An 18173-nucleotide genomic window follows, 5' to 3' on the forward strand; every position below is an offset into this window, starting at 1 on the left:
AAGTGTACCCACGTCCGTCAGAAAATCCATCTTCCCATTGTTTCTGGAGGGAACTTCATTCGTCCTAAAACATTTTTTCCCCAATACAAAACTAGACCAAGTGAATGGAATAGTAATTTTTTTAGAATACAATCAGGTTTACCATCACCAGCTTATGTCATGAAATTTGTTGCTTTTTGGCATCAGTACAACGCAAGACAGCCGGCTGGTGGCGTAGTGGCAACAGCACTGGACTTCGGAGCGAAGGCTCCCGTATTCGAACCCAGCCGGCTCCCTTGGCACGCTTTCCATCCGTGCTGGGTTGAGCGTTGAGCTAGCAACTCGGCCTCGTAAAAAAGAAATTGCCTGCTACAGAAACATCAACAGCAAAAAGTTAATGGCCTATGCTCGAGTTTAAAAGGCAATTTCCTTCCTTTTTTACAATGCAAAACATAATAATAAAAACGGTGAATTACAGTATATACAAATCATAAAATAGTAAATTTAAAATGTAGTGCGAAAAAGGAGTGAGGTAATGTTCATGAGTTCAAGGTTCAAGGTTCAATCAGAAATCTGATGGCAGAGGGGCAGAAGTTATTCCTGAATTGTTGATTTTCAAACTTGCTGAACTAAGGAAAGCAGTTATTTTTCTCCATAAAATCATCAGATTTTGTTGATCCACCTGTACCTGTTGGCTACAAGGTTTACAGGACCAGCACATAAAATGTACTCCTCGTCTTTGCTGATGTCTATAATGTCCTGATTTACAATGTAATCTCACATATATGCTTGACTGCTTTCGCTAAGGGGATGATGGTTACTCACAGCTTCTAGGCTGCTAATGCTGATTTCTGCTATCAAATTTGTGCTGCATCCCCAAAGCTGGGAGCTCTCTCCGACTCCGTGCTCTAAGAGGAGGAGGCTTCATCTACTTTCATTCTGGATATGCTCGCAGAGTGGCATAGGAATTTGAAAGTACTGCAAGTGTTTAGAGACTGGACTTATATGCTCATAATATCTTCCCTGTCAGGATTCCTGATTTAAGCATGGTGACACGAACAAAGTCTCTGGAAAGAGACTGAAGCTAGTGGATCCAGAAATGTTTTATTCAACAAAAACGAGCAGCAAGCATCATAATGAAACACACTGAGAGGAAGAGGCCTCCTGACCCAATATTACATAACATTTTCTATGCAAAAGATCAAAGCTAACAGTGGGACAATTCTATATTTACAATGTATCTACAATGCTTCCTTTGGATTACATATAGTTTTCACACACCTCCATCTTTGCACCCACACTCCAGACACCCAAAATGAATGTTAATCAGCATTGTCTGGTTTGCAATCAACTCCAGTCCACAGCTCCACAGATACTGTTGTTCAGGAATGCATTTAAAATTCAATCTACAATCCATGTTCATGTTGGAAGTTTGGTTGCTGGTGAAATTAGTATTTGTAATATACCCTAACACCAGAGTGCTCCCTAGCACGGTGATGGGTCTGGTTGAGGGATCAGCAAGCTATGGGATGGAGAGGGTGTTTCCACAGCCCTTTCCCACTGGCAGTAGCTTATCAAGTCCTCCTGAGCTCTTGCGACTGCCCTCCCATCCTATCATTGCAACGTGCCTCCATTCAGTAGCAGTGCACCCCCCTAGCCAAAAGAGTTGATTCTATTGTACTACGTCCTTTAAGAACTGGTAAAGATCAAACATGTTGATTTTCAAACTTACTGGACTGAAGCAGTATATTCTGACAACTCAAAACTTGCAGCATAACAATAGTTAACACCACAATGTTCAATTCAGCAGAGTGTCCAATGATGTCTTGTGAATGACACAATTGAAGTTCTTGCTTTTTATAGTCTGTCCTATAGAAACTCAGTGGGGGGGGTGGAGTTACGTCTCTACCAAAGGAGGTGTAAGGTGCACCTTCCCTCTGCTAGCCTTCAGGTCAGCCTTGGGCAAAGTGTAGCACCTGCTTAGCCCCCCCTGATCGCGGTCATTTGAAGCCATGGGAGCAGGTGGTGGAGAGGAAATTAAGAACCTGGTGGCATGGTGCGAAGACAACAACTTATCCCTCAATGTCAGCAAGATGAAAGAATTGGTTGTTGGCTTCAGAAGGAGTAGCGGATCACACGACCCAATTTACATCAGTGGTGTGCAAGTGGAATAGGTCAAAAGCTTTAAGTTTCTCAGGGTCAATATCACAAATGACCTGACTTGGTCCAACCAAGCAGAGTTCACTTCCAAGAAGGCCCACCAGTGCATTTACTTCCTGAGAAAACTAAAGAAATTTGGCCTGTCCCCTAAAACCCTCACTAATTTTTATAGATGCACCGTTCTTCTAGGGTGCATCACAACCTGGTATGGAAGTTGTCCTGTCCAAGACCGAACGAAGCTGCAGACGATCGTGAACACAGCCCAGCACATCACACAAACCAATCTTCCGTCCGTGGACTCACCTTACACCGCACACTGTTGGAGCAGTGCTGCCAGGATAATCAAGGACACGACCCACCCAGCCAACACACTTTTCGCCCCTCTTCCCTCCGGGAGAAGGCTCAGGAGCTTGAAGGCTTGTACGGCCAGATTTGGGAACAGCTTCTTTCCAACTGTGATAAGACTACTGAACAGATCCTGAACCGGATCTGAGCCATAACCTCCAAATATCCGGACCTGCCTCTCGGTTTTTTTGCACTACCTTACTTTCCATTTTTCTATTTTCTATTTATGATTTATAATTTAAATTTGTAATATTTACTAATTTTTAATATTTAATATTTGTAATCCAGGGAGTGGGAAGCACAGAATCAAATTTCGCTGTGGTGATTGTACGTCTTTGTATCAATTGTTTGGCGACAATAAAGTACAAAGTATCTTCAAAGTATATGAGCACCTGGTACATATCACAAGTCCTGGTTATGCGACCACTGAGGCCAGGGTGACAATCTCTGAAGGGTGTTAGTAATGCCTTGGGTCACCTGTTTTGGAAAGACACTGCCCAGAAGAAGGCAATGGCAAACCACTTCTGTAGAAAAATTTGCCAGGAACAATCATGGCATGAGTCCATGATTACCTACATTATACACAGCATGATGACGTTGATGGTGATGTAAACGTGGAATAATACAGTGCATGAAGAGGCTATGCATTCCCATTTCACTGCAGCATTTCTTTGATAGGCTTATCCCATTAGATCAACTTGCCTGCTCCCCCCGAGCCCCGTAAAACTATTTCCCTTCGGTAGTTAAAGAAACTTCTTTTCAAAGTTACTATTGAATTTGTGTTTATCACCCTTTCGGGAATCGCAGTCCAGAGCACCACAACCTATTGAAGGAAATGTTTTATTTAATTCTATTGCTAATCACTTTCAGTTTTTCTTCCTCTCTGCTTTCCCCATTAAAAACAATTCCTCCTTATTTAGTCTTTCTGAACAACTCAATGTCACACCACAGAGGCTGAAATGAGAACCCTAAACCACGCCTGGGGCACCATAGAGAAGACAGCCAAGGACAGACAGAGATGGAGAAACTTCATTGCTGCCCTAAACACCAGCAGCATAACAGGCAGTAAAGTAAAATTCTGAACCATTTATGATCTCCTCTAATTATTCCTTTCATTCTTTATGCTCCAGGGAGGACAGTCTTAATTCCTCCAATTTCTTTGTTAAAACAAACCCCTTGTCCTGGCATCGTTTCTGTAAATCCATGTTGTGTTCTCTCCAGGGCCTTAATGCTGTCACGTATAGCTAATCCTAACCAAGATTTGGTTCTTTTGGTTTATTTCAAGTTCACGCAAACCAGGGAATAGCACAAATACATTTATGGTCAGGCAGCACATACAAAATGCTGGAAGAACTCAGCAGGTCTGGCAGCATCTATGGAAAAGAGCACAGTTGACAATTTGGGCTGAAACCCTTTGGCAGGACTGAATGGGGTATATTCATGAATACATTTATGGTATTAGTTTTAAATTTTACAGGTAAAATCTTAATCTTATAACCTGTTATTGTAAATGGAAAAACTGCAAACCTAAGCATAGTTTTGGCCAAAATGGGCTGAAAGTGAGTGATTTGCGCTATTTAATTTACATTTAGTTAAAACATCTAATGAAGAGATTTGAATGAACAAAAACTGTATGGAGGTTTTTGGACTCACTTTAATACACTGTCAATCAGGAGAGTGGAAAAAAGATTCAAGATCTTTGATTACATGGTCGATGATGAATCTGACATTGCCTGTGTAATGAGTATTACTTAAAGCCCAAGTCCTGTTGGTCCTAATTCAAGAATGTTGAGAAATATCACACTGTTTTACTGGCATGCCATTTGTCTCTGGAGATTGAATTATCAGTGCAGAATCTTCAATCCACCAAAAGTGAATAATTATTTTTTGGCACCAGGCAGGATGAGTGGCATTGTAGGCATTCACAGAAGCCGGTGCTGAGCGAGCTTCAGCGAACTGAAAAGGACATAAAACGTTGAATAGTCCAGCACAGGAACAGGCCTTTCGGCCCACAATATTGGTGCTGAACCAGCAGAAAAGCAAATCAAAAATTCATCTCTCCTATCTGCACCATGTCCATACCCCTCCATCTTTCTCATATTCATGTGTCTATCTCTTAAAAGCCTCTAATGTATTTGCCTCTACCACCATACCGGACAGTGCATTCCAGCCATCTCTCTGAGTAAAAACTTACCCCTCACATCCCTTTTGAACCTGCCCCCTCTCACCTTCAATGTATGCTCTGTGGTATATCAACCTTTGGAAACTTATACTCCCCGTCTATGCATTTCATAAACATATAAACCTCTATCAGATCTCCCCTCGGCCTCCAGCACTCCAGAGAAAAGAACCCAAGTTTGTCCAGCCTCTCATGACATGCCCCCTAAACCAGGCAGCATCCTGGTAAAGCTCCTCTGCACCCTCTCCAAAGCCTCAAGAGCCTTCCCATAGTGGGGCGGCCACACTAAATAGCTTTCTAATTTAGCAGTATATATGTTCACTGAGTTACAAGACTAAAATTGCACAACTTTGAGCCATTTTACCAGCAGAAGAGACAAACTGACGACATCAGTGCAAAGACAGCATCCCACCAACTAAAGTTGATTTATTTTGCCAAAACTCCCTTGAGTCTTGGGGGGGAAATAACGTATCACTGGAGAACAGGAGTACTGGATTATTCCTCTCCACTGTGGGCCTGCGTCCACAAATATCAAGTTGAGCATGTGTCTGTAGTGCAAGTCTGGTGTAGTCAGCAACTTGCTGACGGCAGGAGTTTTTCCTTTTCACTAGCATTACTGTAATGCAGAGGTTTCCAACCTGGGGTTCATGACCGCCTCAGTTAGTTGTAGGGGGCCATGGCACAAAAAAGGTTTGGGATCCCCTGCTGTAGTGAATGAGCATGGGCTTGGTTCTCAAATTGTAATCAGCACTAATGAATTCCAAGCAATTCTACAGAACGAACACTGTGCAGCTGGTATTGTGCACCGATCTTTTAAATGTGTCATTATGCTGAGCCGCATCCCTCTGCTTGATAACTTACCATGTACGTACCTAACTGCTTGTAACACCGCTGGCGTTTAGAGCAGCAATGAAGGTCCTCCATCTCTGGCAGTGATCAGGGCTTCCTTCATCATGCCAGTAGCCTCCTCTCGGTTTTCACCACCATCAGCCATACAAATCCTGGGTGGAGACTCAGGAATACTGTCACACACAGATGTAGAAGGATTCTTCATTGCTGTTTCCATAACAATGTTGTTTTACCAGTCAGGGTTGTTAGCCCCGAGCTGAACCCCCAAACCTGGAGGACTGGTGGCCCACTCAGTGGGCACGTGGTGAAAACTGCCCAGCGGATTATCAGCACCCAATTGTCCACCATTGAGAACATCTACCATAAATGCTGCCTGGGCAGGGCGAAAGCATTATCAGGGATGCATCTCACCCTAACCATGGACTTTTTACTCTCCTCCCATCCGGTTGGCACTACAGGAGCCTCTGCTCCCGCACCAGCAGGCACAGGAAGAGCTTCTTCCCTGAGGCTGTGACCCTGCTGAACCTCTCATCACAGCACTAAGTGGTATTGCATCTGTATTGTACTGTCTCAGTACTTTTATATTTGTGTGCTGTAGCACTTTTTTTATTCACAGTTATTTTACAAATAACACTATTCTTTGCATTTCTGGTCAGATGCTAAGTGCATTTCATTGGCTTTGTATCTGTACTCAGCACAATGACAATAAAGTTGAATCTAATCTAATCTAATCTTAGTCTGTCCTCTATCCTTTGACCTGTTTGACATGGGCGACCCTACCAAGAGCCAAAGCATGAAGCCCTGACTCCAGCCAGTATAGCTCTCCGGGTCACTGAGGCACACAAGCCTCCAAACCCCACAACAAGGGTGTGTTCCTCTGGGAGGAACTTACTATGTATTCAATCTTTATCTTAAATTAACACATTACAGCACAATCATAAACACTAGAAAGTGCAGGTGCTAGCAATCCAAAGCAACAGAGCTAGAATACTGGAGGAACACAGCAGGTCAGGCAGCATCTATGAAAATGAATAAACAAGCAACATTTCAGGTAAAGACCCTTCATCAGGACTCAAGCAGCATAGAGTTGCTTCAGTGAATTTAACTGTTATTGATTGTTGCCTTAGCTGATTTAAAGCACTGTCAGGTGCATATAATTGCTGCAAATGTTGAGCTTAAAATAATTAATTGCATTGGTTGTCAGGTGTAACCATTGGGTGATGAAGCCTGGTGCAGTAATGCACAGGATCACGATTAGGATGGAGTTCAAATTGCACAGAGGTTTTCTTTGGTTAGTTAACTGCGGACTCAGCAGTGTTTTACAATTGCTCCTTTTGGTTTCGATCATGGTTCCACTCAGAAATGGTACCTGAAGGTTCACAGACATTTTACACACAGCTGGGTGCCTCATTTAGACTAAATACAAACTGCAGATGTGCTCCTGTCGCTGTGGTTATTTAAGTTTGGCTTATAAGGCTTTTAGGTTCAAACACCTAACTTCCAAGAGTTGCTTTTCACTTTGTATTTTTAAAAAAAATTCTGAATTGATTTTTTTTATTAGGCAAGTTCCCGTTTAATTTAGTTTTGCCTCATGGCAGCCTTTAAGTATTATTTCTGCTGCACCTCCCCCTAATGAATATTTTTAATTTAGTTTTCAACCCCTGACTCCCATTTCTTGGCTCTGAGGACTGCTGGGGAAGTCTGGCTGTGTAACAAGCAATTAGAAGGTGACTATTGATGAGAAAGAATGACTGGTCCCCTGCTCAGTGAATCAGTGGCCCTCTGCACAGGGAAGTGCAGGTCCGAACACAGCTCATTGATGCAGGATAAATATACTGTTGGTCAGTGCTTTCCTTTCCCGGCTTCAATTTTGATCCTCTACCCAAGTCTTCTAAGTACTATAATGTTATCTGGCTTTCTTCGCTCAAAGATCAATTCAACACTCCCCTTCTGATCGGTTACAATGTTTGTAATGGAAGCAAGATACTACCTGATTGTCCATGGATGTGTTTGCTGACAAACATCTTGATTTAAACTCCTTTCTTCTATTTTTTCTTCTTTTGTCTTTTTCTATTTTTCTTTCTCCCATATTCTCTTTATTCTTTACTGCAGTCATCCCTCCTCTCATTTTTTCACTTCTTCTTGTTCTTTCTTTCACTTTTTCTTTCTCTCCTCATCTCCCTCTCCCCACCCCACCCCCATTCCTTCATTCTTTATACCTCCCCCTGCCACTACCACCTTGTGCCGGAGAGTGCTCGGTAAACACACTTCCGACACACAAACATTGCCTGGTCATTCTGCTGTCGTTTCACTGAGAGTGTGCACTCCAATGTCTTCCCCCGGTATAGTCTCTTAATAGGTCCTAAACCGAGCTGTTGCGCTGGGGTTGGCTTTATGGTGCCTTTCCTGCCATACACAGCAGAATATTCCTTTTCTTTAGTATGGGGATGTGTATATATTGTTTGTATACTACAATTAATGTAGATACTTCTTGTAATATGATTGTAACTACATGTGGTGTGCATAATATTCTAATTCATGTGTCATCTTTAGTGAACTTTATGAGTAATTAAAGATGGGATGTCCTGGTGCCTCATAAGTGGGGCTCATTGCTCTCAGGGGGAGAGAGAGACCAGGGCAGCCAGGAATTAATACTGGACCAGGATGAGGCTAATATTGTGATTTCTGGTAGATATTTTTTGTAAATATTGGCAGTTTTCTTTTCACTTTTTACTAATTTTTATATGTTTGAATTTTTGACACAACTAATAAACACCCTTGTGGTAAAGTGCTAAGTGCCACCAGCCATTTTTCCTTTGGTTTTAACCCACGTATCTAACACACCTCCTCAATGGAAAGTACACTATTGGAAAGGTCTTTTCAGTGCTGCCTGCCAGTCCTAAACTCTCAGGTATTCGTGCGTCCACTTCATCCAACTTAACCATCCTACACATTTACCACTGAGTTTAAGGACAGCCTCAAAATACTTGTGGAGAAATACAGCATCAACGTCAATTCAGAGAGTAGTCTCACTCAGAATCACCTGAGTGTTTGAGTTGGATGACAAGAAGAAGTGGAGAATCAGGAATGGATGAAACAAGTGGTGGACTAACCTGGCAATCAGTGGCCAACTATCCCAGTTGGAATGACATCTCTAAGTGGTGGACTATACTGACAATCAATGGCCAATGGTGGTCTAGACTGACAATCAATAGCCAACTGGTGGACTAGACTGGCAATCAATGGCCAGTGGTGGTCTAGATTGACAATCAATGGCCAGTGGTGGTCTAGACAGACAATCAATGGCCAGTGGTGGTCTAGATTGACAATCAATGGCCAGTGGTGGTCTAGACTGACAATCAATGGCCAGTGGTGGTCTAGATTGACAATCAATGGCCAGTGGTGGTCTAGATTGACAATCAATGGCCAATGGGGTCTAGACTGACATCAATGGCCAACCATCCCAGTTGGTAATGAATCTCTAAGATGAACTATGTATGCAAATCCCCAGATGATGCATCTTCAGAGCCCCGTATAAAGTATACGTTGGGAAATAATCATTCCTGATGAGCGAAGGATTGCAGTTGAACAAATCTATTCATCATTTGTTGGATCAAATCTGTGCACTTTTTCCTCTCTGCCTGAGCCCATGCTTTCTATTTTAACACTTCTGACGGCCTTGAACAGATTATTGATTGATTCAGAAGAATTGCATGTTTTAACCTCTTTTGAGATTAAATACGCAAACAAATATTCTCATCACAATTATAGCATTTTCTACATGGCAGTCACAGAGATAATCCTAACTGGTAAATGAAATAATGTTCAGGTCTCCTGAGTTATCAGCGACCATCACTGAACATGCATGTTGACAATGCACTGTTCTCAACATTGGGGAAATTGTAACAAGTCAATGATGGGGAGCTGAATAATGCGTTTAATAATAATATATAATTCATTCTGTGCACTGGTCTTAAGATGTTATAAAGGGCCCCTGGTGTATCTGTCAAAACTCCAGGATGAGTGCGTATCCCATTACCTACACTTTCAAAGTACAGCTCTTGATTGACTTCCAAGCCCTGCAGCAGGTGCTCCCTGCTGCTTCAACTGCTGCTGATGATGTTTCTCCAGTGTCGTGAAGGACGCATTTTGGCAAAATGTAAAGGTGATGCCTGCTGATAGCCATGACAAGTTCCTGTGCATTTTTATAGGTGACAGATGTTTTACGATTCATGACTGGTGTTCTCTTGAAAGCTGACTTGCTGAGGGCAGTTCTGGCTCCTGACAAAGCCTAGAGCTTGGAAGGGGAAATTCTTAGAAACTACATCTTCAACTTTATCCAAAAAAAAAGCCTAACAGTATCAGGTTTTACTTATTTGAGAGTCGGACAAAAAGTATTTATGTCTGGTATTTCAGTCTTGACATGTTTATGTCTCACTTTTGAGAAGAAAATCTATTTTATCAGTCTGCAATGTCACATTGATGTAATTGTTACTCTGCCAACAATTGTGATGATTTCAGAAGGAAGCAAGAATTATTTTATCTGCTTGTGGGATCATTTTAACATAGCTCTCTCATCAAGAAACTGACAGAGTTGGTTAGGTGCGGAGCTGGTTTTATACTCGGCATGATTTTACTCTCCATTATAGCTAGTAATTGACAAAGTTTGTAACTTCAACATTTCACCTGTAACCATCAACTTGAAAGATAATGAAGTTAGGACTTACGTAAGTCCAATATTTTAAACATAAAGTACAACTTGTGCTCTTTTCATCCTTGTCTACATTAGCATAGAAACAATTTTTCTGGTTAAAGATGCTCCTTATTAACCTCCCTGTGATCTCGGCTTCCTCTCCCGCCTGTAACACACACATGCAGACATTAGTCTGGGGCCTGCTTCAAATTAGGACCTCAAAGCTGATTTTGAAAGAGAGCTGTGGACACTATTCTGAGATCCTAATATTCTTCACCACGTGAGGCACTGGGAAAATGAACCACCTTGGGCACCAAGGCAACCCTGGTGTTGCTATGGGTGAAAGAGGGCAGCAAAAGGAGCAGATCCAATCTCAAGGAGAACCTTTAGCTCCATTTTGAGGCTCATCCTGGGTCCATTGTAGGGTACATATAAAAGTAATTACCTATTATTTTGCAGTTTACGGTGGTCAAATTAAGGACCACTCATTGAGTGCAAGCCTCCAAGAGGACCACAACCTTGTTGTAGGGTCTAGCGGCTTGCATGCCTCAATGACCTGGACAGCTATGTTGGCTGGAGTCGGGGCCTTGTGCTTTCACCCTTGGTCAAACAGGTCAAAGGGTAGAGGCCAGGCTAAGAGTGGTCCACTAATCCTCCAGGTTTGAGGGTTCAGCTCAGAGCTAACAACCCTGACTGGTCAAACAAAATCGTTATGGGAACAGCATAAACAGCTGCCCTAAATGCCAATGGCATAACAGGCAGCAACTCTGAGTGTGAGCTGACAGTCGTAATTTTTGCCAGATTTGCAATGGGGTCCTTAAGTAAGCGTTAGGTCCTGATTAAGGTTTTCAAGCTTCAGAACGCCTGCTTGAGGAGGGTACACTGTGCACTGTCTGGTCAATGGCATTGATCTTCTGTGAACAATACACCCAGAATATTACCTCATTCACTAAATGCATAGTTGCAACTCAAGCTAACTTGCCTCCTAAGGACTTGTTCCCTTTCTCTTCATTCACCATAAGGCAGGTGCAATTAGTTACAGAATTAAAATGGTTTGCAATAAAGTCAATGAATCCATCACAAATTGACTGAATGATACTAAAATTGAACTTCTCTGAAAATTGTTACCTCCTTAATATTTGCAGTGACATCTCACGTTTTGTAAAACTTTAGTTAGAACTCCATGAAAGCAGCAGTTTTACCAAAGATTGTATTTTTCATTACCAAAATTTAGACTGTCGCTTTGCATTACAGAAACTGGAAACTTCCTGGAAGCCTTGGATGGCGGTCGTCAGATATCTCACATTCGCCGATTACAAGCAAAATCAGGAGACCTTTCAAGTAAGGATTTCACCGATATTCCGATGAAATTAAATAGCCAGGACTAGTCAGTTATGGCGGCATCACGTGGTTTAAATTCTAGAAGGAGTAGAAAGTTTCCTAGTGGATAACACTGCATAGAAGGCCATGTCCTTTACCAACTACCTGTATGTGTTTTGGTGAGAATGTAGACACATTGTAAAAGACTCAATTCAGCAGAATTCAAATTTTTTTCATTGTAGCAATGAAGCATTTATTTTTAGGCAATTAATTCAATCTTAATTTTGCAGAAAATTAGGTGTTTTGGGGCCACGGAATTTTATCAAAGCTTAACATTAGCCTCCAACCAGATAGCATGAATATCGATTTCTCCTTCTGATAAGGTTTTTCCCCTCCCCTTTCCCTCATCTTCAGTTTCCCACTTCGGCCCTTTACCTCTTCTCACCTGCCTATCACTTCTCCCTGGGTCTCCTCGTCCCATGGTCTACCATCCTCTCCTATCAGATTCCTTCTCCAGCCCTTGACCTTTCCCATCCACTTAGCATCACCTATCGCCTTCTAGCTACCCTCCTTCCCCTCCCCCTAGCCTTTTTATCCTGGTGACTTCCCCCTTCCTTTCCAGTCCTGAAGAAGGGTATCAACCAGAAAACATCCACTGCTTCAGCATTTCCATAGATGCTGCCTGACCTGCTGAGTTCCTCCACTATTTTACATGCGTTGCTTTGGATTTCCAGCATCTGCAGACTTCCTCGTATTAGCAATAAAAGTATAGGTTTTGACAGGTGATAATAGAAAATAAATATGCATAAGTTAAGAACATATCTTTGTGTGTATTTATTTACTTTACATTTGTAAGGACAAAAGTTGAAAAATGTAAATCCTGCTTCCTTGGAATGTTGGCTCCACTTTTAAAAACCTGCCTGGTTGCTGATTTTTGACTGAATTCTAACTAGTAATGACGAGGATTTATTTTTTGTTATTTGTGTCTGAATGCAAGGTAAAATTAACTTTTTTTCCCAGCATTTACAAATCAGAAATTGTATCCTGCCAAGCCTATACTAGGTCAATTATAGAGTGCAAAGGTCAGAAGGGAAGTCCAGGCACTTCAAGCAAATCATTGTTGAATATGTACGTCGGATTGCTTGGGGAAGTAGAATAACCCAAAGAATTTGGGGATAAGGACACAGCAGAACCAATGCGGCATGGGTTGGAGAACTTGGATAAGGTCAGGAGAGCTCCAAGAGAGAAGATGGTGGTTCTTTTCCATTTGATCTTTGCTTGCATATTGCTTTAATGTACCAAGAATTATTTCAGATCTACGATGTAGTTTGTGGATAATCTGCATATCCTTCAATTCCATCAATGGAGTGTTATTTGTTTACAATATAAAACACTGTGATGGTTTTTAAAACCGATACATTTCGTGAATATTTCAAGAGAAAATGAATGATTTTCAATCCAGACACTCAGACCAATGAAAAGGTATATTTTTTTATGAAGCTGATAACCACTACTGCCATTTACAGGTTGACTTGCACAGTTCAGAAACTTGGCCAGATACTTCGCATTGTGCATTTTTACATATCTAATATGGGTGGTGGGGTGGAGATGTGTCTCTACCAAAGGAGATGTAAGGCGCTCCTACCCTTTGCTAACCTACAGGTCACCCTTGGGCAAGGTGTAGCACCTGCTTAGCCCCACCCCCCCCCCAATCCCCCATCAATCAAGGTCATGTAAAGCCGTGGGAGCAGGTGATGGATGGTCGTATGAGCAACTGGTGCATGTCACAAGTCCTGGTTATGCAACCACTGTCGCCAGGCAGCCAATCTTTGAAGAGGGGCGATCATTGCTGGGGTCACCTGTCTTGTAAAGACACTGCCCAGAAGGCGGCAATGACAAACCACTTCCACAGAAAAATTTACCAAGAACAATCATGGTCATGAGACCATGATCACCCTCGTCATATGATGTGGCACATAATGATGATGTCATATGACGTGGCACATGATGGAGGGCTATGGCCCCAGTGCAGGCCCCTGTGAATATGTAATTTAAATGGCTCAGCATGGACAGGATGGGCTTCTGTGCTGTACTTTACTATGATTCCATTACTCCATTTAATATCATCTCCTGTGAAATGCACCTTTAAAGCAGGGGCTATTCGCTTGCAATATTCTGGACTATAGCTGTTTCTGAGCACTGTCAGAGAAGGGTTTTAATAATGCAGTTATCTCTGCAGTTGCCTGATTTAAAGGGAATTGCTGTAAGGAAATCCCGGTCTGTCGCTTGGAAAGAACAAAATGTGGTTCATATATATATATATACTCACCATATACCACATATGCTCACAAATGCGTGAGATGCCCATGACTCCAAAATTCAAAATGCAGCGACACAGCTCGTAACATGATTGCATCACAGCTCAATGACCCCATTGCTGCCCTTATTTCTCATGCTGTCTGAATGAAGTCTTCTCATTGTCCTTGTAATTGCCTGGGATTCCCTCAGGTACTCTGGTTTACTCTCGCAGCCAAAGACATGCAAATCAGTAGCTTAATTGGCTATTCTAAATCCCCCTACCCTAGATGCAAGTGAATGCTAGAATCTGGATAGTGTTAGCAGGAATGAGGAGAGTAGAATTTTTTAGGGTAGGATTAGTGTAAACACAGAAATTTCTCTACACAGAAATGCGATTGCTCATCAGCAAAAATTTTCTTACTTAATTCTGCGGTGGAGTAGTTGACTTTTAGCCCAGCTTTATGTCCTGTTACAAAAACACTGTAAGGGCTTTCTGTTAGTCACACACATTTATCTACAGCAATAAATCTTAACAGTGTAATCCTTCTGATAAAGCAAAGTTCAAACTTCAAAGTCAATTTATTATCCAAATTTATGTATGTCACCAGATGCAACCCTAAGATTCATTTTCTTGTGGGCATACACAGTAAATCCAAGAAACGCAATAGACCACATCCAACAGGATGGACAAATGACTAATGTGTGAAAGACAACAAACTATGCAAACTAAGAAAAATAATATTAAGTAAGTAAGCAATAAATATCTAGAACATGAGATGAGGTGTCCTTGACAGTGAGTCCATAGGTTGTGGGAACATTTCAGTGATGGAGCATGATACTGCTTTGACTCATTTATGTGGTTCAGACTCATATCCAAGATACCCATACACTGTCTGAATAACCCTCCCCTCCTTTCAGACTGATACATTATATCAGAAATGTACAGGTAGATTCTATAATTCCTAGTGGTTTATTACTCTGGCAATTTGGTGATATAAATGTCATGAATACTGGCAAAGTGGCTTTTAATCTAACTGAGTCACCTCCGACAACCGACTACCCCCAACAATGCCGAAAGATCTTAATTCCTTGGAAGCCAGGTTAAGCGCAAAAGCTGTGACCTTTCTGTGAAAATTAACAGTAAAGGAGCTTCATTCTTACTACTAAAACAACACCTTTTTGAGAAACCTGGTGTGACATGTGGTGGGGTGGGGATACGTCTCTACCAAAGGAGGTGTAAGGTGCCTTCCCTCCACTAGCCTGCAGGTCACATTTGGGCAAAGTGTGGCCCCTGCTTAGCACCCCCCCCCACCCTGATCAGGGTCCTGTGAAGCCATGGGAGCAGGTGGTGCATATCACAAGTCCTGGTTATGCGACCACTGACACCAGGCAGACAATCTCTGAAGAGTATTGATAATGGCTGGGGTCACCCATCTTGTAAAGACGCTGCCCAGAAGAAGGCAATGGCAAACCACTTCTGTGGAAAAATTTGCCAAGAACAATCACGGTCATGGATAAGATATGATTGCCCACGTCATGCAACACAGCACATAATGAATGCACCAGTAATTGTAACTACTGGGGTTTATGTGAAATGTGTAAAATAATACAGGAACTGCGAGACTATTTGTTGGTGGAGATAAATAGCTGATGCGGCTTTACTGTTGAAACAATTTCAGGAAATCATGGGCTGAAATTTTTGTCTGGGCATATATTTGTTCACAATTTTAATCACATGTTTGAAATATTATAGTCAGTCAAATAAGAAAGAAAAATAATTCACAGTACTATGCAAGAGAGAGAGAGCGAGAGAGAGACTTTTGCATAGTGCTTGGTAATTTTATGTATTGCACTGTACTCTGCTGCCGCAGAAAAAACAAATTTCATTACATATGTGACTGGTGATAAACCTGATTCTGACGTGGGTCTCTGTTGTGGACCGAAGGTGGGAAGGAGGCAGGGATACAGGAATCATGGTTGGGAAAAGGGGAGGGTGTGGGAAACACCAGAGAGACATTCTGTAATAATTAATAAACCAATTGTTCCGAATAAAATGACCTGGCCTGGTGTCTTAGGACTGGATGTGTCTGCACCCGTGCTACCCTCCTCTTCTTCAGCGTTCCCTCACTGCCCCCTGTCCCACACCCCTCCCATGGCACTCCATATTCCATTTGGGTAAATTAATGGCATGAATAACGATTTCTTCTTACAGTTAAAATAAATCCCTCCTCCCTCCCCATTCTTCTATTCCCCACTCTGACCTCCACCTCTTCTCACCTGCCTATTATTTCCCCCTGGGTCCCCTCCTCCTTCCCATTCTCCCGTGGTCCACTCTCCTCTCCTAAAGGGTTCCTTCTTCTCCAGCCCTTAACCTTTCTCACCTGGCTTCAATTATCACCTTCCAGCGAACCTCCTTCCCCTCCCCTGCCTTTTTATTCAGGTGCCTTCCCCCTTCCTTTTCAGTCCTGAAGAAGGTTCTCAGCCTGAAACATCACCTGCTCATTCCTTTCCATAAGTGCTGCCTGACCTGTTGAGTTCCTCCAGCATTTTGTGTGTGTGTGAGAGAGAGAGTTGCTTTGCTTTGCTAAGAACGGGAAGGCAGATTACTATCTAAATGGAGTCAAGTTAGGAAAAGGGGAAGCACAATGAGATCTAGGTGTTCTTGCACATCAGTCACTGAAAGCAAGCATGCAAATACAGCAGGTAGTGAAGAAAGCTAATGGCATGCTGGCCTTCATAACAAGGGGAATTGAGTATAAGAGAAAAGAGGTCCTTCTGCAGCTGTACAGGGCCCTGGTGAGACCACACCTGGAGTACTGTGTGTAGCTTTGATCTCCAAATTTGAGGAAGGACATTCTTGCTATTGAGGGAGTGCGGCGTAGGTTCACAAGGTTAATTCCCGGGATGGCAAGACTGTCATATGTCGAAAGATTGGAGCAACTGGGCTTGTATACTCTGGAATTTAGAAGGCTAAGAGGGGATCTTATTGAAACATATAAGATTATTAAGGGATCGGACACGCTGGAGGCAGGAAGCATGTTCCCGCTAATAGGTGAGTCCAGAACCAGAGGCTACAGTTTAAGAATAAGGGGTAGGCCATTTAGAACGGAGTTGAGGAAAAACTTTTTCACCCAGAGAGTGGTGGATATATGGAATGCTCTGCCCCAGAAGGCTGTGGAGGCCAAGTCTCTGGATGCTTTCAGGAAAGAGATGAATAGAGCTCTTAAAGATAGTGGAATCAAAGGTTATGGGGATAAGGCAGGAACTGGATACTGATTGTGGATGATCAGCCATGATCACAGTGAATGGCGGTGCTGGCTCGAAAGGCCGAATGGCCTACTCCTGCACCTATTGTCTATTGATTTCCAGCATCTACAGTCTTTCTCATGTCTGTGATAATAAAATGTGCCAATTAGTAAAAAAAATGAAGTGATTATCAGGACAAGAAATACCTACCTTCCTTTGGAGTAGTAGTGGAAGTAATCAGCTTTGATCAATTAATTTTCTATGCATTGGAAGTGATAAATTTTAACCAATTCATTGATTAATTGTCCAGTAAATTAATTGGAAGTAATTAGCTTTAATCAGTTAATTGATTCATTGTTCCTTTTCTGAGGTGATTAGTTCTAAGGCCAAATCAAACAACACTTAGAAAATGTAGGACAGCTGTGAAAATCTTGCTTTTCTCTCGCGTGTTCTTTTATAATTTAGTGTCATTCTTTATTCTAGATAAGTATGAGATGAGCAATAAAATCATCACATGGCTCCTGGAAGTCTAGTTTCGTCAGAGATCCTACATATCTTCCTTGGCTCCTGATTAATTGCCTATGGGCCATCTCCCAAATGTTAAGCATACAAAATCCTTCCTATTTCAAATATTAGGAGAAAAAAATTTGTACTGGTGCTTTGAACTCGGCGTAAATTTATTATTTTATATGAACCCTCTTTTGAGTGAGTTGTGGCGTATTTTATTCAGCCCTGAAATTACTCATACAAGTTGGGTTATTTAGGATGGAAACCACCATGTGTACAAGTTTAAAACAAATAGTTTATGTGACTTGAAGTTCTGTTTAGATCCTTGTAACAGTTTATTGCTGACCTCGGAGTTGAGAGCATCAGGCAGCAGAGGAGGGACTGGTGCCTCTTTTGTTGGCATTATTGCAACTACTCTTTCAGTATTTGTCAGTTCCTGCCCTGCCCACTGATTCACAATACCAATGATTGATTGCTTTCCCATTGTAAATAAAGAGATCAAGTCACTGTGTGTGTATGTGGGGAGGTGGGAGTTACAGTGATCTTCCACCTCTAGGACTGTGCTTAAAGGCAGTTTCTAAGCAGTGTGAATTAGAT

General features: G+C 42.1%; 1 protein-coding gene across 2 annotated transcripts in view; it reads left to right on the forward strand.

The window, feature by feature from the left end:
* The window catches only part of emid1 (EMI domain containing 1), a 431206-nt gene that overhangs the window by 219862 nt on the left and 193171 nt on the right, over positions 1 to 18173 (forward strand). For both annotated transcript variants that reach the window (XM_072247702.1, XM_072247703.1), the window contains exon 4: positions 11460 to 11546. In XM_072247702.1, coding sequence (XP_072103803.1) covers positions 11460 to 11546 — 87 coding nt within the window. The remainder of the gene's footprint in view (positions 1 to 11459; positions 11547 to 18173) is intronic.

This window comes from Mobula birostris, chromosome 31 (genome assembly GCF_030028105.1).
Source record: "Mobula birostris isolate sMobBir1 chromosome 31, sMobBir1.hap1, whole genome shotgun sequence".
Taxonomy (NCBI): domain Eukaryota; kingdom Metazoa; phylum Chordata; class Chondrichthyes; order Myliobatiformes; family Myliobatidae; genus Mobula; species Mobula birostris.